General features: G+C 52.3%; 1 protein-coding gene across 12 annotated transcripts in view; it reads left to right on the forward strand.

Annotated features, from left to right (window-relative positions):
* Window positions 1–489: 489 nt before the first annotated feature.
* The window catches only part of MEF2D (myocyte enhancer factor 2D), a gene marked incomplete at its 3' end in the record, with an annotated part of 29,191 nt that continues 6,114 nt past the window's right edge, over window positions 490–23,566 (forward strand). The window contains exons 1-11 of one of the 12 annotated variants that reach the window (XM_080915903.1): window positions 501–706; window positions 1,013–1,316; window positions 11,171–11,381; window positions 13,937–14,122; window positions 14,583–14,786; window positions 16,226–16,363; window positions 17,290–17,500; window positions 17,706–17,762; window positions 19,329–19,519; window positions 19,949–19,969; window positions 21,126–21,255. In XM_080915903.1, the coding sequence (XP_080772029.1) occupies window positions 14,069–14,122; window positions 14,583–14,786; window positions 16,226–16,363; window positions 17,290–17,500; window positions 17,706–17,762; window positions 19,329–19,519; window positions 19,949–19,969; window positions 21,126–21,255 (1,006 nt within the window). In that variant the 5' untranslated portion in view covers window positions 501–706; window positions 1,013–1,316; window positions 11,171–11,381; window positions 13,937–14,068. Of the gene's footprint in view, window positions 707–1,008; window positions 1,317–1,379; window positions 2,145–11,170; window positions 11,382–13,936; window positions 14,123–14,582; window positions 14,787–16,225; window positions 16,364–16,411; window positions 16,547–17,289; window positions 17,501–17,705; window positions 17,763–19,328; window positions 19,524–19,948; window positions 19,970–21,108; window positions 21,256–23,566 lie in introns of those variants that run through there. The other 11 variants (XM_080915902.1, XM_080915898.1, XM_080915907.1 and 8 more) reach the window with 11 other exon arrangements.

The raw sequence follows: 23,566 nt of genomic DNA on the forward strand, positions 1-23,566 counted from the left end.
CCGCAAGTTATGTACCTGTCCTCAGCGTTTGCTCTCTTCTTCATAAATAGTGGGGGGAAAATTGAACCAAAACAGTCTGACTCCCAGATTAAAATTTCTAACCTATCACTTGTCGCCTCTTCTCATCTCCCCCACAAGAAGCCAGAACATGGACTTTGTTCAGTAAAGCAGACCCTAGCTTGTTGAAGAACTTCGAGCTTGTGTTTTGTAAGGCTTTGAAGTCTACGCCAGACTCTGTCATTTCCTCAAGCTCCAGGTAGAGCCAGCGGAGGACTTGTTAGTGACAGGATGCTGGACAGGAAGTCTGACGGGTTAATGTCCAGAAGCAATGCGCGCAATCTTGTTGTGAAGCACTTAAAAATTCACCACGCCCAGAGGCCATCGCGGATTTTAAAAGATTTTATTTTTAGACAGTTGCAAGTTCTTCAAGACAAGGCTTCTGGATGTTTTCTGTGAGGCAAGGGAGGTGAAGGTTGGGGTCCCGTCCCTTTAAATTGCCCCCTCGGTAGTTAAGTGCGCTGGAGCCCGCAGACACTAAAAGATTAGATCACCCGAGAATTATGCACTGTCGCTTTAAATGTCTGGGCGTCAACCGAGCCGGGTCAGGGGAAAGGAGGGGACCTGTCACAGGTAGAGGGAGCAGCGGAGCTCCCCAGGTAACCACGAGATAAGAGAACGCGATCTGGCATCGGAGCTTTGTCACACAGTAAGTGTAGGAGCTGGGGCCTCCCAAAACTCTCATCTCCCCAGAACTTATTTACTTAGACCCTTGCCAACTCTGGGCCTGGGGTGCTGAGATCCCGCAGCCTCGTTTCATCCCGCAGGCGGAGGGATCTGGGCTCCACGCGCCGCGGTCGCGCACCCCGGAGGGGTGGGGCGCAGGCCGAGGGCAGGGGGCGGGGCTGCGTCCCAGGCCTCTCTGCCAGACCCCGCCCCCCGCCCCACGGGGCCCTCCCATTGGCCCCCTGCTTGTCCATCAATCTTGTCTTCCCCCTCCCATCTCGCAAGCTAGGCTGCGCGGTGCCTACGTCGGCCTCGAGTCTGGGGCTGGAGGAGTTGCCTTTGGAGCCCGAAAGGAGGAAGGAAGCAAAATATCAACAACCGTCGAGGCGGCTTGGGCGCTCGGCTGCGTCCCCGCCGCCTGCTGCCGCCGCCCCCGCGCGCACCAGGGGGTCTCGGCCCTGTGGCGCCGCCCAGGCCGCGTGGACGCGGCGCCTTCGCTGTTCCCCGTCTGAGCTGCGGCTTCGCGCAGCCGAGGATTCCGCGGACCGGGCCGAGGCTCCCGGCGCCGTGACACCCCGTTCCCCCACGGGCTGGTGAGTCACGACGCGCGTCGGTCCCTTTAAGAACCCCTCCCCCCACGCCGCGCGGCCGGGCGCAGGGTGGTCTGGAGCGCGAGGGGTGTACGGGCGCCCTGGCACAGTCGTCCCGGGCCGGGCGGGGCGACGGAGGCTGTGGTGGTGCTGGGGTGCCTGCTGTGACAGCCGCGCCTGGTACCCGAGCCCCCGCCGCCCCGCGCCTTGGCGGGCGCAACGCACGTGGCTCCGGCCGCGATCTCGCGCCCGTGGGGACCCTCTTGATCGGGCGTGTCGGCAACGCCAGCAGGAGAACCTCTGGACAGTAGTTTACAGCTGTTAACATCTGGCAGGACCTCTCGGGGCCTCCCTTGGTCCGTGCGGTGCGGGCCGAGTCCGTGCAAGTGGGGTTCGAGTGGTGAGGCTGGCCCAGGGGACTACGGTGCTCCTGGCCTCCCACTGCAGAGATGGGGCAGAGAGGCCTCTCAGAGATTCCATCGAGTCCTCGTGGTTCCCAGTGGCCCTGGACTACCCAGCTTGTCCGGAGTGCCAATTCTGCCTACGACTGACTGGCGCACTGGGGCCAGGCTAGGGGGAGTACAGTGGGTGGATCTGGTACCCTTCCCTACCCGTGTGAGTTTCCTCCGAGGCCTAGCCGTTTAGCTGTGTGAGTGGTGGATCTTCCCCCTCCCCCTAGCCATCAATGGGTCTGAGCTGCCTGACTGTGGGAAGTTTGCCGTCTGGGACGGTGACCTTGGGCCGCTCTGGCCGAATCTCGGAGAGGAGCCTACTGAGTGCACTTGGCCTTGGGAGCTGTCCACCCTCTGTTCCTCTCTCTTAGTATCCGCGGTAGGTATCCGCGGAGGGGAGCATTGGTGAAGTACCTGTCAGTGTCCTTAGACACCCAGCTTCTGGCCTCTGGCCACCAAGCCCCAGTGCTCAGCCTGGTTGCCCCTGCTCCCATGGCCTTCCCTGTGAATGAATTTCCTTCCTGCGTCTTCCAGGATGGGGGTGGGGTGTCTGAGATTGTGGGAGTGGCTGAGAACCTTGTTATGTTGGGTGGTTGGGGAATTCTGGAGCTTCTATAGAGCACTTTTCCCATATACCCCAGAAATGGACACTGAGGCTTTGGGATCTCAGTGTTCATGTTCTTTGTTGTGATTCCTGTGCCCTTCATATATATACCTACCCTGTGTGTGACTGCTGCTTTTACTTTTAGGGAGTCAGGAGCTTTCATTCATTCCCATAGCTACCAGAGTGGTAGAGCCTTTTACTTAAGATCACACTTCAAATATTGTATTAGACTTTAGTCTTCCCTCTTTCTGCCACATATTTCATGCAGGGAGAGACTCTTAAGATTAAGAATGAAGACATACAAGCCTTGCTCATTCAGGCCTGAGCCTAGAGAAGAAACAGGACCCAGCCAGAAAGTATGGGAAGCCTTGTGTTGGGGGATGGGCACAGGACTTGTGCTGCCTCTGCTAAGCCCAGTGCCTGGAACAGGGTGTGGGGGACTTGGACAGGAGGCAGGTGCAGGTTGCCCATCCCCCTCTGTGTGGTGATATGGGGCTGGAGGGCCCCAGCTCTCTTCTCTGGCTCTCTGGCTTCTAGTGCACCTCATAGGCTAGGCGATGTGACAGGCTGGCTGGCTGCCGTTATATAATCTCTCTCCAGCAGGTTTTTTTCTTTCTTCTCCTGGTCTTCCCTGGTGGTGTGTTGGGAAAGGTAGAGGAATCTCTCCAGGTTGGGAGCTGGACCAGGGGATGGGGTTAAGCTCACGAAGGCCCTACTCTGACCCTGCTCTGGAAAGGGGCCTCTGCTGCAGCATCCTTGGCCCTTATGTCCTTGGCCTGGACCTCTGTCCATCTTCCCAGCTTTGTCTTCTGTGCCAGCTGAGTTTTCTGTCCTCCATGGTTGCTCTGGCCTAGCGCAGGTCCTTGGGACACTTTGCCACCTACTCTAGAGCTGATTTGGTAGGCTGTTTTTTCTCTGTTTTCTCCATTTCTTTGTCCCCTACCTAGACAATTGTGTGGCCTGCAGGAGAAGAGCTGCAGGCCAGGGGGACACTGTGGGTCACAAGTACAGTTGGTGTTGTCCAGGTTTCCTAATGGGACTGATGACCTGAGTCAGGCCCAGAGCCATTGGCAAGGGTCAGATCTAGGCCTGTGGATCTGTGGTGATGGGATGGGCGCTCCCTACACCTTGAGACCTTGGCCAAGATTTCGTATGTTCTCTGAAGCCAACTGGCCTGAGAAAATTATCTCCCTTTACAGGGAAGAGGGAAGGAGGAATGGTCGCATGCCACACAGCCTTCGCATCGCTGTAATCACTGGTAGCTTTTATGAGGTAGTCATGGGGCCAGAGTCCAGCTAACCCTCTCTGTCCTCCTGTCCCAGTTTGGTGACTTACTCATTGGGGAGGGGGTAGCATTAGCTGCTAGAAGCTATGCTATAGAAACAGACATCTGGCTGTGTTGTGACTGACATTGTCCTCTACACAGTTAAGAGAAGGCTGGATGGAGCTTGGATATCAGAACTTCCCATTGAGGCTAGGTTAGGGAAAAGATAGCTCGAAACTTGGCCAGGAAAAAGAGGGGAATCTCAGGCGTTCTCCAGTGACTCTGCTAAAAACGCTTTTGACCTATGGCCTAGTGGGCCGATGCTGTTTGGCTCCTGGAATATTTTCTCATCTCTCTCTGCCTAGGACAAGACATAATCTGAGGAGTTGTCCTGGAGTTGTGGGAAGACTGACCTCTGAGCCCCTTCCCCAGAAATCATGTTGAGGGTCTCCTGCAGGCCCAGCTGCACCTGGCATTCTGCAGCAGGTCATGGGACACATGCAGGAAGGTGTGCAGCACACCCTTGGGGGTGTGACACCCACAGAGCAGCTGTTGCACTGTGGGGGGCGGGGGCAGTGGTGGTAAAGATGATTAAAGGATTGGAGAGTGGGGGGTGGTGAGGGACTGGAGGCAGGAAGGCAAAAGGCTCACAGAACCCAGAGAGCCTGTGCTGGAAGCAGGGGCTGAGGTCAGAGCACAGATGGGCAGGCAGGGCCTGTCTGTGGAGAGCATGCTTTGTGAGTCAGGGAGCACTGGCTGACTTCCACCCTCCCTTGCTGCTCTGTTCCTTGGCTTGCCACTGCCCCCCTGGCCTGAGTCCTTGGGTAAGTTGTCCCTTCTCCCACCTCAGCCTCAGCTTTCCAGGTGTGCAGGAGCTCCCTCTTGGTGGCATAGGCATCTGTGCGTGACGGTCCATGTTATCTCTCTCCATCTTCTATGAGTGAAGCTACTCCACTGCATTTGGGGGCAAATCCTTGGTTTAGGATTTTAAAGCATTTCACATCTACCTTTCCTTTGTCCAGGCCCAGGCCACATGCCACCCTACTCTGATTGCCAGTGACCGAGTTATGCAGTACGCTAGCTAGTATGGCATGGATTGAGGCCGCTGACTGTGGCTGACAGCCCCTTCTGAGTTAGGGTACTAGAGGGAGTGACCTGCCTTAAGCTCTGGCCTGTGGCAAGCCACACCCAGGCGGGACCATATTTACTCACTTAAATTTACCCTCCCGGGAGGCCCTGAGCTCTAGGCTTGGTCACTGACCTTGGCTTGGTGCCCCTGGCTGTTCTAGGGCCACTCCCCTAGCGTTGGGCAGACAACATGCCACAGGGAAGGCGTGTCCTGCCTGTCCCTAGCTCTCCCCTCCAGCATCACCCATGCACACCCAGTTTAACAGGGTGCATGGTTCAGACACAAAAATGAGGACTTTTGGGATTCCCAGATCTGGGGGTACCATTTGTTGTTTCTGGGAAGATCCTAAGCTGGGCAGGGTTCTGTCTCTTACAGGTCTTTAGAGTTAGGAAAACGGAAGCTGAACGACTAAGGAGTTATTTAATGATGTCTGTTGTGAGGGGTTGGGGATTCTTGTCAAAAAAAGATCTGATGCCAGGAGGTGGTGATGCATGACTTCTATCCCAGTCTGGAGAGGCAGAGCAAGGGGGATCTGAGTTCAAGGCCAGCCTTGTCTAAAGAGCAAGTTCCAGTACAACCAGGGCTATACAGAGGGGGAAAAAAAGAAAGGAAAAAAAGAAGGCATCATCTGTCTTCGGGAGCAGAAGGGAGGCTCTAGACTGGTGTAGCATTCAGAGGTCTGCAGGGTGTGTGTGTGTGTGTGTGCGCGCGCACGTGTGTACGTGTGTGCGCGTGCGTGAGAGAGGGAGAGAAAGGAGAGAGACAGTGACAGTTTGAGGGTTCATTGTTCTGACTCCTGAGACTAATTCCTTCAGAGTTCTCCATCAACGGAAGAGGTCCTAAAGCAAAGATCTGGAGCAAGAGTCAGCAACACACAAAGGCCCGTAGACCAGTTGCTTGGGGCAGACAGGAAAGGGATTGAAGGTAGCATAGGGGAGGACAGCCTTATCTTCCTCTCAATCCCTGCCTTTCCTAGAGAAAGTGGGTTCGGTGGGAAGTGTCACAGATGCACCTTCCCCCAGGACCTTTAGCTAAGACCTAAGGTGTGGGGATAAGTTGAGGGGGCTTTGAAGGGACCACCTTCAAAACAAATGATTTCCTTTCCATGCCAAGCCTTGCCTCTTTTCCTTACAACTTGCCCTGCAGACATCCTAGGTCCCAGGTCCTTTGCTATTCCTAGTGATCTCCTCCTCCAGACTGGGTTTGAAGGTTGGGAGAATAAAGACTAAGACAAGAGGTTCAGTTGGGTGGAGGTGGGGGCAGATGGCAAGGGGAATAGACTTCTTTTCTGGGTTCTTTCTGTTCCAGTAAATGGAATGTGAAGTAGGGGCTGTGAGCAAGGGAGCTAGAGGGCTGACCTTCGGCCTGCCTGCCTGCCTTCTCCTGTAAGTGTGCTGTAGGCGAGGGTGGTGCATCTTGAAGAGGGTGCTTCTTGCTCTGTCCCCTTGACATCTGGACCCCTCTCTTTTTGCCCCCACACCTGCCTGCCTCTTGGCAAACTCCCCTTTTATGGTCCCCGTGGCAGGCCTTTGGCTAGGCATGGGGTGGGGAACAGGTGTCCTGGCCCAGCTGTTACCACCCTTCTTCCCCACCTGTCAGCCTGCAGTTGGGGGAGGGGAGCTAAGGCTAAAGGAAATCTTCACCTGTTCCCAGGGGTGGGCCTTGTAAGAGTCCCTGAGAGCTTCCCCTCAGAGGAGGGCCATGGACACAGACAACAGTCATTGCTGACAAAGTCAGAGGGTCCCTGCTGTGCTTTGACAAAAAGTGAGCCCTGTTTGATGAAGGCCTGTTTTGATGAGAATTTGCCCAAGGGTGCCAGGACCCACTTGGTTAGGCACCCATCCTCATCTAGTATCTTTCCTGAAAGCAGCAAGCTAATCCCTGTAAGAGCCACCTTGCCACCTTCTGCCTAGGGCTTAGAGACCAAGTGTAGCCCAAGAACCCTTTAAACCCTTGGTACTCCTTGAGGTCACAATACCAGGAGGATTTGCCTTCCCTGATTGGATTGGCCTCTTTCTGGCCTGGCCTGTCTGAGTGTGGGTGCCCTTCAGTCTGCACTGCCTCACACATTCCCCCACGCCAGAAGTCTAGCAATGAGGGCTCAGCTTTTGGTCTGTTCCTAGATTCCTGAACAAAAAGTGGTCCCCGAGGAGAGAGCCTTTGTGAGATTGTTCAGCCTGCTCTGTGGCCCAGCCCAAGTCTTCCTGCTCTTCTCACTTCCATGGGAAGTCCTTCAACTCATCGGCTAGCATCTCCTGTACTAGCAGGCAGCCCTGAACCAGCGCTGCTGGCATGCTCATCCCAACAACGCCTGCCTGTCAAGATGAACTGTTCTCAAGGCCCCAGCTGCAACTTTCACTTCTGTCTCCTGAGACCCCAGGGGGAAGTAGGGTAGGGAGGTGGAAGGTGACACACCAACGGTCCCAACTGCCCCCACCTCTCCTCAACTAAGGCATCCAATGGCCAAGATCCCCCGTATGCTATTCTTGTTTGGATGGCTGAAGTGGGTTTAAGGTTGCCATGGCAGGATTGGCTATGAGAGAAGGATGGTAGTTAGACACTAGAAAGGACTTCCCAGAGTAGGTAGACTGAGGGGCCTAAGTTCAGATTATGTGGCCATAACTGGACAGATAAAGTTAGGCTTCCAGATACTCAAGGAGCTGGTTGTCTGCCAGCATCCATGGTAGAAACAAGTACCTTCGTGACTCCCACATGTCCTGGTCTTGGTTGGTTAACTTGACACGGTGAGCTTGAGCCCAGAGTCTGCTATGAGTATAGGACCCAGTCTTTAAAGTCGTGTCTGAATGTAGTTCATCAGGATAGGAGCCGCCTGCTGCTGCCCCACCCTGAGACCATGAGCGAGACTGTGTCTCTGGTCCTCTCCCTACACAGGGGTGAAGGGCCTGTAGAACGGAGTTTCAGCTACATCCCTGGCTGTTTGTGAATTGAGGGTTGCTTTCTGGCACAGAAGATGGAAGCAGTTCTGAGGCCATTGGGTGGCCTGCACTCTGTCTGGAATGGGAAGTTGAGTTTGGAAGAATAAGGGTGGAGACACTATGCAAATGAACATGCAAATGAGCATCAGAGAATCAGGCTACTTGGCCTGTTCGCAGAGCTAAAGCAAAGCACAAGCTTGGGTTTCAAAAATGGGCCACATGAGTGACAGTGACCTTGGGCCTGACCAAGGCCAGGACCTTTAGAGGCCCCAAACTCTGTCCCATAGGTATGTGGGGGAACCTTGACAACTGCAACTGTCACCAGGACCTCCTGTGTTCCACCTGGCACTGTCCCTAACAGATTGACCCTGAGCCAACTCTTCCTTACCTACTAGGGGTGACAGTTCAGAAAACTCCCTGGCTAGGCTCCATGTCAGCCTCCCTCTGGCCTCCACAGTGCCTTTCCTACCAGCTGAAGGCAGCCCAGACTGGCACTTTTTAACTACATGGCTGAGTTTTCTTCCAGGGAACCTCATCATTCTGCCCCTCTGTTACAGGGGTGGGTGGGCGCAGTACCTTGATTTGGGCACACATCTCAGTACAGGCCGGAAAAGCCCAGCTCAGAGCCTGCAAGTCCTTTCTTCACAGCTGACCTCACTACCTAACTAGGGACATAGTCTTCATGAGCCCCTGATAGTTCCTTAGGCCCAGCGGGTGGCTCTGCAAACTTTATTGTGGGTAGGAGGAACTTTAGCTAGGTGGAGGAGGCCTTGGGGAACCTCAAGGGCTCAACTGCTACCAGAGGAGTGAGAGCTAGACTGCAGGAAGGACAGGGAGTGGGACATGGAGGGGAAACAGCCCCTCTTGGAGAAAACAGGATAACACTTTCCCAAGAGGTTTGCTAGACTGGAGAGGTGGGAAGCTGAGGGCGGAGTATGGGAGAATTGCCCGATGGAGGATAGGGGAGGGTTCCCAGGCCTCCTGGGTGCTCCTTAAGTCAATCTGTTTTTACCGGCCACGGTGCCTGGGACCACCCCGCCCAAGCCCTGCTTTCCTGGACTGCCCCCCCCCCCCAGCCCGCCCTCAGGTCTCCTGTTGGTGAGTTAAAATTAGCTCACTGCCCAGGCTAAAAATAGCCCCTGCCCAGCCCCAAGCTGCTGTCTGGGGGAGGGGATGGTGGGACTTGGTGGGAACCGGAGTTTTAGGTAGTTAGCCTGATAGAACTTAGGCTTGGGCCCATACTTTTGGATGCTGATGGGAACTCTAAAGAAAGGACCTGAAGGGCGTCCCCTCCCCCACTCTCCCCTCTCCCCAGACTGCTGAGGCACCCCTCAGCTGCTCAGCCCAGCCACTTTCCCAGCCTTGTGCCTTTGCCTCACTGGCCCCTTTCTGTCTCCTTCCTCTGTCTGTGCATCTGTCCCCACCTTGCCCACGCCTCCTCCCACTAGCAAGCAGGCTGCCCGACTGTGGGGGTGACAGGTGGATTGGATTGTTGCCCCCTCCCCCAGCGCCTGCTGCTTATTTCATGCCCTGCAGCCCTACCAGGGAGAGGGTGGAGGAGGGTGACAGCTGTCTTCAGTGCAGCCTGCCTTCCCGAGTTCCAGCCTGAGGCCCCCCAGCGGCCTGGAAGGGAGGGGGAGCGCCTAATGAGAGCATTTCCCTCCTTGTCTCCCACTCCCTTCAAGAAGAGCTCAGGGCTTGGCCTTTCTGGCCTCTGCTCTGTTAGAGCCTGCGGGTATAGGGCTCCAGAGTCTGATGCATGCAGCTGTTTAGAACCTCAGGACACAGTGCTCATCGCAGAAAGGTGTGAGGGAGTAGAAAATGGGGGTGCATAGCTAAAGAGTAGAGGGAGGATGGATGGAGACTGCTGGGAAAGAGGCTTCCTGGCCTTTCAACAGAGGCTACAGCAACCTGTCTGGACCTCACTCCATCTCCACCCTTATTCTTCACACAGGAACTATGATGGCTCATTTTGAAACCTCAGAGTGGTTTGAGTATTGCTCAGGTACCAAGAGGTGTGACATTAGGGAGACAGGGGCCTAGTCTCCATGACCCTCCATCCAGCACCCCTTCACTTTTCACTTGCCCCTCTTTTGCATATAAACAGTGCCAGTTGCCATGGGATCCTAGATCCCAGACTTCCCTGCCCCCATGGCCATTCCCTGCTGTTGGCTTCCTACAGATCTGCCAGCCAGTGCTTTCTTCTTTCTGCTGCTGTTGTCATAGCCTGCTGCTAACACCACCCTGCCCAGTGCCTGCTGAGGGGCACTGCTGTGATAGAGCTGTGGCTGTAAGGTCAGGATGGGAAGGTGCCTGGGGCCTGGCACCTGCATGATTGCCAAGGGCTGCAGACTAGAAGAACAGCAGCCCCACTAGTGCACACCATCAATCCCAACACTCAATAGGCAGAGGCAGGTGGATCTCTGAGTTCAAGGCCGGCCTGGTCTACAGAGGGAGTTCCAGGACAGCCAGGGCTACACAGAGAAACTGTCTAGGAGAAGGGGAGAGAGAAGAAGAGCAGCAGCCCAAAGACCAGAGCCTCAGAAAAGAGGGGCTAGCTAGTTTGGCAGGAGCAGAGCCTGCATCTGGAGAGCAGATGCCCAGGCCTCTGGCTCCTAGCAGTTAGTTATGTTATTGAACAGAGACTAATTAAACGGGTTCATGTGTTCATTAAAACTTCCTGATAAGAGTAGGGAAATTTGCACAGGACAGCTCCATACCTTGAATGGGGTCAATCTGGGGTGCTTTGTGACCATCACAGTCCAGACACCATTCTTCCAGAATGAAGATTGAGTTCGTTTTCTTGCCCCAGGGCTTCCAAAGAATCTGAAGCAACGTGGAACAGACTGCAGAGGGGACAGAGCCTGCTTTGTAAGAGAACTTGTGGTTAGCTAGGAGAAGGACTGGCCAAGGCAGGGTCTGTCCTCTTGCAGGGTAATTCTGGTGGAGGAAGAGTAGCAGTGAGTGGGACCCTTGGAGGCCTGGGTTATAAATGGCTGAGTTAGTGTAGAGGGAGTCAAGGTTGTTGAAGCTTGGCCTCTTAGAGACAGGTTCCCTCTGATAAAGGATACTCACTAGATCTCTCTGGCTTCCTTGCCTTCTCAGCCATGATCTCTCTCATATCCTAGCTCCCCCAGCATGCGGCAGGGATGGGGGGGCAGTGTAGGAGATCAGCCAGGGAGCTGGTTGCCAGGCGACAGTTGCCTAAGCAACCCCATCCTCTCCATCTCCATGTGCTCAGGGCTGCTCCTTAGAAGACTTAGAGTCTCACCCTTTGCACCAGCCAAGCTGAGTGTAGGGAGGGATGAGGGTGGCAGGGTTGGTTGGAGAGTCGGTGATTTCTGAACTGATAGGGTTTGAGGGCAGCTGGTAGAAGGTTCTAACTCTATAGAGGACAGTGAGAACAGCAGGACAGACAGAGATTAGACTGCAGGAGGGACTTCTACAGGCTCATAATATTTTCTTTGTATAGGTACTTCCTGGGATCTTTCTACAGGCAATAACATAGTAAAAGACAGATTCAGTTCCTGCCTCATGAAGCTCTAACCCTCGGGAACCAGGCACAGAAGAGAAGCACAATTGATAATGCCAGAAAGATTGTTGGGTTAGCTTTTTTAGAAAACTGAAAACACTGGGGCAGTTCACTCCAACCTGCCTGAGGAGACAGCACTGGCCATAAGAAGGTGAAAGAGTCTGTCATCAAGAATTTGTTCATGTTCTGGGTGGTGGTGCACACCTTTAATCTCAGCACTTGGGAGGCAGAGGCAGGCCTGGGAACTCTGAGTTCAAGGCTAGCCTAGTTTGCAGAATGATTTCCAGGACAACCAGGGCCACACAGAGAAACTCTGTTTCGAAAAAACAAAACTAAACAAATATTCATGGTCTGAAGGTGGAGAGAAGGAAACAAGAAAGGGACAAGAAGGAAGACAGCTACCTAGCCAGTGGGGAGTCAGGGCACTCTACATTGTGAGCCAAGATTGGAGTTCCAAGGCTGAGCCAGAGAGTCCCACCTAAAAAGGCCAATTCACCATAGCCCTTGCTCCAGTGTGGCGCCCCCCTCCCAGCCCAAAGAGTACAGTTGTAGGTAGCTCTGAGACTTAGGGTAAAGCCTGGAGCCCCTACAGTAGATTGGGCAGGGATTTGGGCCACACAGGGCTCTAAGTTGCCTGCTGGTCTGGGATGTGGGGTGTGGCCAGAGGAAGGCCAGGGACTATGGAGCTCCTCAGATATCAGATATGGTGAGAGGTGCTGGTTCCTTCTTTTGGTGACCTTCTATACATGCAGACAAATTACCCTTCCTTCAGGGCAAGTGAACTGAGATGCTCTTTGTAGGTGCCTAGGCTGAGTGGAAGCTAGACAAGTCAGAGGGGCAGTCCTGTGATCTGTGATGATCTTAAGCAGGTCCAGACCTTCCCTTCCCCACCCCATCATAGTCAGTTACCCAGTGAATTAACTACCTCAGTTACTCTGTAACCTTCAGGCCTTGTGGAATGGGCTGGAAAGGCAGAGGTTTTGCTCAGCAGCCACTGGCACCCAGCTGATGCTGAGGAACTTCTTACCTCCTTGCCAGTGTGTCTGTTCACCATGTATGTGCAATGTCTGTGGAGACCAGAAGATGACGTCAGACCCCTGGAACTGGGATTACAGATAGTTGTAACCCTCCAAATGGGTGCTGGAAACAGAACCCAGGACCTCTATGAGACCAACAAGGGCTCTTAAATGCTGAGCCAGCTGTTCCGTTTCCTCAGTTACCTTTGCATATCTCTCTCTCCTTGTTTATTTATTTATCTATATATCCCATTTACTTATTATTTTTATGGGTTTGGTTTTTGGTTGTGGGTCTTTTTTTTTTTTTTTTTTTTTTTGGTTTGTTTTGTTAAGACTTGGGGGGGTTCACTACGTAGACCAGGCTGGCTTCAATTTACTGGATTAAAGGCCTTAGCTACCACACCTACCTACTCTCCCATAGTCTTTGTCGTTAGGCTGCCTGCCTGTAGCAGAGTTTAAACAGTGCAGAAGAATTTACAGCCTGCAGCGTTGACTTTCTGACCCTTGATAGAAACACTTACCTGAATCTAGGTAAATTCCACAATGGAGCATTCACCCAGGGGTGTGAACCTTTAGCTCTAGGGAGTGTGAAACTTTAGTTTCCATACTTGCTTGGTACAACAGTAATCAGAGAAAAAAGCCAGACTTTGTGGTGTAGAACTTTGACCATAGCTTATTGGGAGGTTGAGGCAAGAGGATCACAAGTTTAAGGCCATCCTGGGAAACTTAACAAGACCTTAGCTCAAGAAATAAAAATGGGAGGCTGGAGAGATGTCTCAGTGGTGAAGAGCACTGACTATTCTTCCAGAGGTCCTGAGTTCAATTCCCAGCAACCACATGGTGGCTCACAACCATCTGTAATGAGATCTGATACCCTAATATAAATTTTAAAAATTAATAAATTTAAAAAATGGGGGTTGAGGATGCAGCTAGGCAGAGCACCTTCCGTGCATGTACAGGACCACTGGGTTCAGTCCCCAGTGTAGGGTGTTCTGGAAAATACATTTGCTGCCCTCTGGCCTAAAGTAGCTTGTCTGTTTCTAAGTAGCAAAACACCCTTCAAACAAACCTGTGCTTGGCCTGAGCAAATGAAGTACACTAATGTCCATAAGCTCTGATTAGGGGTGTGCATTCTATAACTCCAGACTCCATTGTCCCCAGATTCTCTGAGTCCATAAGGACTGTGCTGACAACCTGGACTGGGGTACCAGGCACCCTTATGTGCATTAAGCATCCTCTCTCTGCCTGCTGCCTGTAGTCTGGGAAGGTATTATTAGCTCAATATGTTCTTACTTTGTCTCCAACATAGGAGCCTTCACTGGACCATGCTGTGGTGGTGGGTAGGGAGTCAGGGGAGTACAACACATAGGACAGACAAGCTCTATAGAGAACAGGCTGTGGGTGCTCTCCAAGAAGCAGACCCTCAGAGCTCAGTCTCTTCTGTTGTGACCTAAAGCCCAAGGACAACTGTGACTTGGGGAATCTGCCTAGACCAAGCCGTGGTCCCAGCGGGAGCCCAGCTTGTACCTGGTATGGGGAAGGGGGGGGTATTTCCTCTATAGCCAATATTGTCGCAACTTGGGGATGGGTCAGAGATGCCACCGGTCTCTCAGGCTGTAATGAGCCTGGCCCACATCCCAAACAAGGCTGGGGGTTGGGAGTCTAACAGTCCTCTTGTGACCCCTCCCAGGAAGCTGTGCATAGGTGTTCTGCAGACCATGAACTGAACACTAGTCCCAGACATTCATGAGCACAGTGTGAGGCTCCTGATCACCACCCAGCAGCCCCTTCCTCTCTGGCACTAAGGACTCCCCCGGAGAAGATGGGGAGGAAAAAGATTCAGATCCAGCGAATCACTGATGAACGGAACCGCCAGGTAAGGAGGTCATAGAGCCCTTGGTAGGGGAGCAAGGACAGAGGGCCAGCTCTGACACTCAGGACCAGTTCTAAACGTTTTCTTGGAAACCCAGGGACTCACTGCAGGTTCCAATAGAGGGTGGGTCTGAGCAGAGGGAGAAGCACTTTGTGTACCTCTTTAGTTCACTGGCCTGAGATGGGCCAGGACCCCATACCATTGCCACACCTACAGCTTTCTCATCTCAGCAAGAGTTCAACCCCCTCCTCACTGGAGGTTTGCTGCTCCTCTCAGCCTCTGCACACAGAGGTGTGGCTTTCTTTCTTGTCTGAGGCTGGCTCTGGTGCTGAGTTGTTACTTTCTAGACTATGATTTCTATCAATATGGCTAAGTCACTATGAGAATGGAACTCTAGGGCAGAGGCTAGGTCTATGGGCAGGGCAACTCGTATCAGCCCTGGCCACCCACTACTGTCCTGCAGGTGACATTCACCAAGCGGAAGTTCGGGCTGATGAAGAAGGCCTACGAACTGAGTGTGCTGTGTGACTGCGAGATCGCGCTCATCATCTTCAACCACTCCAACAAGCTGTTCCAGTACGCCAGCACCGACATGGACAAGGTGCTGCTCAAGTACACGGAGTACAACGAGCCGCACGAGAGCCGCACCAATGCTGACATCATTGAGGTGCGCCTGTGCCCACCTCTGCCCATGTGCAAACCCATCTCTTCTCTTGAACCCAGGGCCCAAGGAAGGGGCCCGACAGCAAAGGCATGAGACATGTAGCCCGCACCAGGCCTCAGCTCAACTTGGGTAGTCTGTGATCTGCCAGGTCTGAGAGCATCCTGCTGTCTTATGCTCTTTTAGTCCCGCCTTCATCCTCTGTAACACTCCTTCTAGCCCCACTCTCTCCTCTCCATTCTGTTGCTTTGGGGGTCGGGCTGTGTGGCTCTTGTCTTCTGTTTCAGAATCAAAATGTGAAAAGGATATGAGCTTTGGGATTTATCTCTGCCTTTTCTTGCCACGTGACCTTAGGCAGGTGGTCTGGCTTCTCTTGGCTGTGGTAACTCCACAGATGGAGCAATGCTGGCTTAAAGGGCGTTCTGTGAGCAAACGAGATAACCCACTTGATGGTTCTCACTCCAGGTTGCCAACCCGGGGTACAGAGGTTAACAGCACTGACTCTCTCTTCCAGCGGACCGGAGTTCGATTCCCAGCACTCACATGGCAGCTTATGACTGCCTGTCACCCTAGCTCCGAGAGTGGGTCCACCCTCTTCTGACCCCGTGGGCACCAGGCATTCGTGTGGGACACATACACGCAGGCAAAGCTTACTCACATGAGATAAAGTTTAAAAGAAAAATAAGCCAGGCAGTGATGGCACACTTCAGCACTCTGTGATTTCAGGGCCAGCCTGGTCTACAGAGCGAGTACCAGGGCTACACAGAGAAACCCTGTCGCAGGGAAAAAAAAATAAAGAAAGTCAAAATGAAGCAAAGATTGGCAAAATAGCTTTTTCGGTAAATGCACGTGCTGCCACGCCCTGGTGACCTGAGTTTAACTCTCAGGAACCCCATGGTGGAAGGAGGAACCAACTCCTGCAGGTTGTCCTCCCACTTATATGCACACACACGCATGCACACACACACATATGGATGTATAGATAGATAGGGATAGATAAATGTGATTTGATTTAAAAAACAAAAAACAAAAAAACAAGGTTTTAGAACTTTTGAGTTCAGAGTGACCACAGATAGCATGAGTCTGGGGTGATGTGGAGCAAAAGCTCAGTGAGTGGGTACAGGTCCTTTGTGCTTTCTTGTATTCTCCTTTCCTGTCTGTTTCTCTCACCTAAGCAGAACCTGGGTTTTCTAGGGCAGAGTCCCCACCTCCAAGCACACTCTCCAGGGAGCCGGCTGGACCTGGCTTCTCCCTAGACAGCTGTGGAGCATGCCGGCCCCAGGGAACACACAGGGAGGGGAGGATGGCTCTGGGTGGGGGCTGGGGGACTAGAACATCTGGGAATCGTGGGAGAGAAGGTTGGAGAAGAGTAGGGGATTTGGGGAGGAGCTTGGAGGAGGAAGGAGGACCATTGCTGGCTGGCTGACTGAGTGGTGCGGTTGCAGACCCTGAGGAAGAAGGGTTTTAACGGCTGTGACAGCCCAGAGCCGGATGGGGAGGACTCACTGGAGCAGAGCCCCCTGCTGGAGGACAAGTACCGGCGGGCCAGTGAGGAGCTGGATGGGCTCTTCAGGCGCTACGGGGTGAGCCCTCCTCACCTTTTCTCTGGCCCCTTCCGGCCCCTCCCCCAGGCGCTGCACAAGAAGCACAGGGAGTGTGAGAGCCCCGAGGTGGACGAGGCGTTTGCCCTGACCCCCCAGACGGAGGAGAAGTATAAAAAGATAGACGAGGAGTTTGATAAGATGATGCAGAGTTATAGACTGGCCGTGAGTAGTCGCATGGAGGAGAGCCTCCTGTGCTGCATGGTGTGGCTTCACCTTGCCCGGCCCTCGGCTGTCTCTGATGGATGTGCTGTGCTGAGCCATCCTTGAGCTGGTACTGACCACCGAGGAACTCCTGACCTTGGTCTTGATAACCCTCTTGTAAAGTTTTCTTGCATAAACAGTATCCTCTCACCAGCAGATAATGCAGGTCTCTAGAGGGAAAGGGAGAGGAGTGTGTTCTTTGTCCTGTTGTTTTGGGGGATCCCCTTGGGGTGCTTTGGCACCTCTGCCTCAGTCATTCAGCTTTGTGTAAAGGAAGCAGAACTGCTAAAGAGATGAGAGAGGTGGGCTTGAGCTGCTCCTAAAGCAGGCCAAATGGTGATGGCTAAGTGAAGCCAAGTCCTCAGTAATGTGTGAGTTTGGGTCTTACCCAGGTCACTAACTTGCTCCCATGTGTTCCGCCTGGCTGAGGACTAACCCACCTCCACTGGGGGTATCCAGTCCCATCTGCAGTGGGCAGAGCCTGGCTCTCTTGCCTTGGATCAGAGCTGTATGGCCAGGTGCTCTCACCTTTCTGATGGGAGGTAGGCAGGGCTACCAAAGGGCTGAAGGCAGGGAGCCCAGGCTTTGGCCTTTGGCGATATAGTTCAGGAACCAAAGAACTTTTGTGTTTAACCTCTCAGGCAAAATGGGTCGATGGGGAGAGATTCACCTGGTGTGACGCTACCCTCCATCTTTCTGTCTAGTCATCTGTTCCGGCCCCCAACTTTGCCATGCCTGTCACAGTGCCCGTGTCCAATCAGAGCTCCATGCAGTTCAGCAATCCAAGTAGCTCTCTGGTCACTCCTTCCCTGGTGACATCATCCCTTACGGACCCACGGCTCCTGTCCCCCCAGCAGCCAGCACTACAGAGAAACAGTGTTTCTCCGGGCCTGCCCCAGCGGCCTGCTAGTGCAGGTAAGTGGGCTGGAGGGTGAGTCACTGAAGTGGAAGTGAGGTGTGGAAGGGGCTCTGGGCTTCTATTTTCAATGTCAGGGCTTCCCTTTGTAGCATTTTTGCATGTGTATCACTCTTGAGGGGAAAAGGCCCGGAACTCTTTAGAGCCCCCTCTTCTTGTCCAGTTCCCAGGACAAAGCTCATGGTAGCTCTGCTTTTCTCCCAGGAGCCATGCTGGGTGGAGATCTCAACAATGCTAATGGAGCCTGCCCCAGCCCGGTTGGTGAGTGTAGCTGCCTTCACAAGGTGGCTCAAACCAGGGACCTAACAGAAAGGGGGGAGGATGACAGAGCCTAAGCAGGATGTATCGGGACTTTAGCCCGCTTCCCCCTCTTTTTTATTTTCCTCTTTTTCTTGAGACCAGTCTTACTATGTAGCCTTGCTGGCCTGGAACTTGCTGTGATAGACTAAGATGCCCTCAAACTCATAGAATCCACCTGCCTTGCCTTCTGAGTGCTGGGATCAGAGGCATGCACCACCATGTCTGGCTGTGGTCCAGCATTCTCAGACTAAAATGGGGCATCTTGTTGGGATTAGGACTTTTCTAGACAAATGGTAGGTATTCAAACACCACCCAGGTCTCCATGCTCCTATGGGGTCACCATACAGAGGTATAGGGGTCACCTATACATACTGGAGCATAGGAAGAAGCTGCCATTGCCTCTGTGCCCAGACACTTGTAGCCACTCTTGGTCTGTGCTGGTGTCTGGCTGGTGACCTTCTAATGTCACCATTGACGTCACTCTGTCATTCTTGCCATTCCCAGAGTGATCTTGGAGTTGAGATAGAAACAGCAACACAGTGAGGGTGACCATGTACTCTTAGGGGACAGAGAAAGGTGGACTTTTTCACTGTAGGGACCACCTACATTCCCAAACCTCAGGCTCTTCCAGCCCAGTCTCAGCCCAGTGCTGTCCTGGTCATTATGGGTCCTGTGTAAGGGGGGTGGCGTGAGGGTACTGTATCATTGGTTGCGCACTGGAGTCATGACACTGTAGACTAAAGGCATACATGCCCCTTCTCACCAGGCCTTGCTTACAGACCCTTGAGCCCAGCATTGGGAACTCTGTGAGATGCCCTGGTGGTTGTGGAGAAGCCATCACAGCGCTCAGCTAGTGTCATGCTTCCTCTGGTGTCATCTGCCCAGAACTGACAAAATGTCCATCCTGTGCACCTCACAGGGCTGATGTGAACATGTGTGTTAACACTGCGTGTAGAATACATAGCAGAGGGCAGAACACATGTAAAAGTTAGGATGCCTTTTTCCCGGCTCTAGTTAGGGTAGTGACCATATCATCAGCCCCCAGTGCCAGCAACACCATTACTAGCGGTCAGTGCCCTGTTTCCCCATTCTGTCAGGTAGCACAGAGTTCCAGCTCCTGGCAAGGAAACAATCTAAATGGTTGGCTGGCTCTGTAATCAGCCTCCTTAACGAAGACCAGATCACATCCTGCCACCTTGTCCCACTCCTGTCATTGAGTGTCCTATGTGAAGCAGATGGAGGGGTTTGAGTGCCAGGCATGGGAAAAGCAGGGCTCTCTTCCATGCCTAGGGCTGGCAGTGGCAACAGTTGCTTGTCACTTCTACCTCTGGTCACATCTCTGTGGCTTAAAGGCTGACTATGTCAAGTGATTGGGGACCAAGGCTTTAGGCAGTGTCAGGCAGTTCAGTGTCCATGTAGAACCCTGGCATGCCTCTGAGAGCTTCCAGGTGACAGATATGCTTGTCAGGGCAGTTGGCAGGGACAGAGGGCAGGCCAGCATTTTTGTTTCTCATTTCACTTCTCTAGGGAATGGCTATGTCAGTGCCCGAGCTTCCCCTGGCCTCCTCCCTGTGGCCAATGGCAACAGCCTAAACAAAGTCATCCCTGCCAAGTCTCCACCCCCACCTACTCACAACACCCAGCTTGGAGCCCCCAGCCGCAAGCCTGATCTGCGGGTCATCACTTCCCAGGGAGGCAAAGGGTTAATGCATCATTTGGTGAGTGGGTTTCTGGGCTTTGGCAGGGGCTGGGCGGTGGGAAGAAAAGCAAGAAAATGAAGGTTAGTAGCAGGTAGGACTTCTTGAGAGAGAGACAGCATGACTGTGAACACTTCCCTGAGGGCTTTTGGACCACAGCAATGCTGACCAGAGGGCAATAGAAATGAACAGGAGGTCAGAGAAAAGGTTCTGTGTTGGAGAAGATGATAAAATGAATTCACACTGTATCATGAAGGACTGGCTGATGATACCTGGCTGATGGAGGCCAGGATACAGCATTTTATGGCTATCAGACAGACAGAGTATCTAGATATCCTTTTGGGCCAGAAAGAACACTCTACTCTTAGGCAGATAGGGGAGTGGGGTGGACGGTGGGAAGGGCAGGAACCGTAGCCTGAACCATCCTTTTGGTTTTATTTCTGCTCCCAGACTGAGGACCATTTAGATCTGGTAAGTGTGGCTGAGATGTTAAAAGTATCTTTGAGTTACAGCTTTTGCCCGGTGTTACTCAGTCTGCAGCATGAGTTTGCGTACCTGTCTTCTTCCTGTGTGTTTAACGTGTGGTTGTTAGTCAGGAGCTGTGCATACAGCTGAGTGGGATACTAAGGTGAATGGGGTAACGGGAAGGGCTGGATATGGTATGCATGCATCATCTGTGTATGCATGGATGTCTATGTATTACATACTTATTCAGACATGTGTATGTGTGTGCATGTGAAAAAGAGCATGAGGCTATTCCCAGGCCTTTGAGGCCCCAGACAGATGCCTGAATTAAGCCCTTAGTTTCCATTGACCTCCTGACTCCAAATAGGTCCACACAACATTGGAACCCAAGGCACAAACCTAATCCTTACAAGAAAATCTAGGGAAGTCTGAGACCTGAGGCAGTTGTTCTTAGCGAGGACTTCCCTGCCTGCCTGTTGACTCACCTCCTACCCTGAGCCCATCTCACAGGCACTTAGAGATGTACGGCCCCTCCTGTGCTTACTTAGACTCATCAGCAGCCAGGAAAGAGGAGGGTGCTTCCTCCCCAGCTTGCTGACAGGAGGCCAGAAAGGCTGGAAAAGGCAAGCAGGCTTTGGCGGCCAACACACCGGCAGTTTCGGCCCCATCGTGGAGTTGGAATAAACAAGTGACTCAGCAGCAGATGGAGCTGACAGCCCTACACACGTGTGTGCATACATGCAGTCACATGCCACCCCAGATCCTACGTTTCATTCCCAGATGCCAGTATACATCTCTGGGGGCGTCTGCTACTATAATGGGTTTAGAGGAGACTTCAGTGGTCTTAGCCTAAGAAAGACCATATTTCTTCCTCTGTCCCTCAACCCAGATACCAGGGCAGTGTTCACATTGAACTTTAGGCTGCTCCCCCCCCCATGCCTTCCTTTGTATGGGTACAAATATAAGTGAATGTGTGTGCATGTTTTTCTCTGTGAGTCTTGAGGCCTCCAAACACACCAACTGTGTGTGTGAGAGAGTCTATGGGCTTTCATGCTATGGTGCCTTCCCTTGGAATTCAGGGACCTAGTTCAGATACTGTGGTTGACCACCTTGAGACAGCCCTCCAATTCGCCATCTCTTGACAGACAGTTTTCTCCTACAGAACAATGCCCAGCGCCTTGGGGTCTCCCAGTCTACCCACTCGCTCACCACCCCAGTGGTTTCCGTGGCAACACCAAGTTTACTCAGCCAGGGCCTCCCCTTCTCCTCCATGCCCACTGCTTACAACACAGGTGAGTGTTCATGTAACTCGGTGCATTGTGCATAGGGCAAGTGAATGACCAGAGAAGGTCACTGGATGCTCCTTCCAATCTCAGGAAGGTCCTTCACTGATTAGTGTTGTAATTAGTAGATCAAACAAATAAAGACATAATCCTGGACTGGGGTATCGCTCAGTTGGTAAAGTTTACCTTGCAGGCATGAAGCCTTATGCTCAGTTGCTAGCATTATTTACAAGCCAGATGTGGTAGCACTTGTCTGTAATCTGAGCACCCAGGAGGTGGAAATCAGAGAATCAGGAGCTCATCGTCACCCTCAACTACACAGGGAATTAAAGTACATGAGATATTTTCTCAAAAAAACAAAGCAGAAGCTAAAGAGAGTGCTCAGTGGTTAGGAAAACTTGCTGCTTTTCCAGAGAGTCCAAGTTCAGTTCCTAGCACCCACACTGGGTTACTCACAACTCCTTGTAATTCCAGCTCCAGGAGATCCAACATCCACTTCTAGCCTCTTATAGGTACCTGACCATATGTGAAATACATAAAAACATATACACATGAAAAACATTAAATCTTTTTTTAAAACAAGTTTAAACAGAGAACAAAATTCTTGACTTGAACTTTAGATAAAACAAGTTTTTTTTTTTTAGTCTTAAATGTATCCCAAAGGCACTATTTGTGCTAAAGTATATCCCAGAAACATACTTTTTAAAATGCATTGTTAATGTAAAATTTACTTTTAACCAGGCATCTCTTTTAACATAGGTCCTTGTGGAAGAGTAACTCCTGTCTAGTATGAGGGGGCAGGTCAGAGGTGACCTGAGTAGATGATTCAGGAACACCAGGCTAGTAGAGTTATGGTTTGGAGACTGGGGAAAGGAACATGGCCAGTGCAGCAAAGCTTCCTGAAGGGTGCAGAATGGATTTGCTAGTTTCCTGAGCAGAGATGGCTTGGTGCAGCAGTTGAGTGGGAGGCAAGATAAGCCTGGTGAAGGCTGGATAGGTCTAAAGGTGAACAGTTACCTGGGGACATGGCAAAGGCCTCTGGGTAGAACTGTGGGACATATTGTGCAAGCTGGCATAGCCCTGTCAGCCTCTCACACCTTCCCCAGAACTTTCTAGTGGGGAAATGCTTTGTCACTTGGTCTCGAAGCTTTTGTGTGGCAGTAAGCTCTTTCCCAATAAGGAGGTCTTTCTCCTCCTTTCCCACTTCAGTCACTGACCCTCACACTTGAGTGGCCAGTGTTCAAGCTGTTCTCTGCAAGTCCTTTTTGAGCTAGAGCATGGCAAGGTACAGACTCCACAGTCCCCACTTCACCCTCTTTCCCAGCAGCAGGAAAAATCCTGAGTGGCAGGCAGTAGCCTACTTCATACTTCTGCAGGGGCCAGGATATTGGTGATTTTTGGCAGATTTTCCTGCTCAAATGTCTCTGACCCCAGTTCCTTGGGTGCCTCACATGCATACCCACTCCCAAGTTATTTAATCTTGAGGCTGGGGAGGGTCTGGCTACTTCTGAAGTGGCAGCCTGTGCCTAGTTCAGGGAACATAGGTAGGTAAGAGGTGATAAGGCTCCCCTAGCCTGTCACCTGCTCCCAAGACAAGGAAAAAAACAACTTCCTGGGTCTAATGGGAAAGTGGGCTGACCACAGCTCAGATCTCCTCAGAAGCTTTGTTTGGGAATTCTACTATGGTGGCTGTCTGCACTTTTCCCATTCAGTCTTGTGAACAGGAGGGAAGTTTGTTCATTGCAGCTCTCTTTGTGGACTGCTTGTGTCTCTCAGGTGTGAAAGCTTTGGCCCTAAGAAAGCTCCAGTTTCTGTTGCTACAGGAGTAGCTGAATAGACTTCTGACAGCAGGAAACGTGTGGGTACCCCATCTGATGTGACCCAAACTCCAGTAGGTGCTAAGTGGTCTACTATGGTAATGTCCTGCTTAAGAGGAGATGGGCCTCACCTTTGTGGACACTACCTCTCAAGGTCTGTCTGTGGTGACTACAAGAGCAGCTTGAGGAGGTAGCCAGGTGGCCTGGAGGTTGACTTCTTGGCTCTTAGGAAATAAGCCTTCCAGTAGAAAAAGCTAATGTGCTTGAATCAGGCAGGACTAAGAGTTGGATTCTGATTTCTTCCTGAGCTCCTTAGGTAAAGTCCTGGCCTATTCTGGGCCTGATTTTCTTGTTTGTATAATAAGTGTTGAGTACAGTTAGTCCCAGAGGCCACATTTTGCATTTATACTGGTTTTTAAAACCAGTAACCAGGGGGTTGGAGAGTTGGCTCAGTAGTTAAGAGTGCTGGCTATTCTTCTAGAGGACCCAGGTTCAATTCCAAA

The sequence above is a fragment of the Micromys minutus genome (genome assembly GCF_963924665.1).
Source record: "Micromys minutus genome assembly, chromosome: 4".
NCBI classification, from domain to species: Eukaryota; Metazoa; Chordata; class Mammalia; order Rodentia; family Muridae; genus Micromys; species Micromys minutus.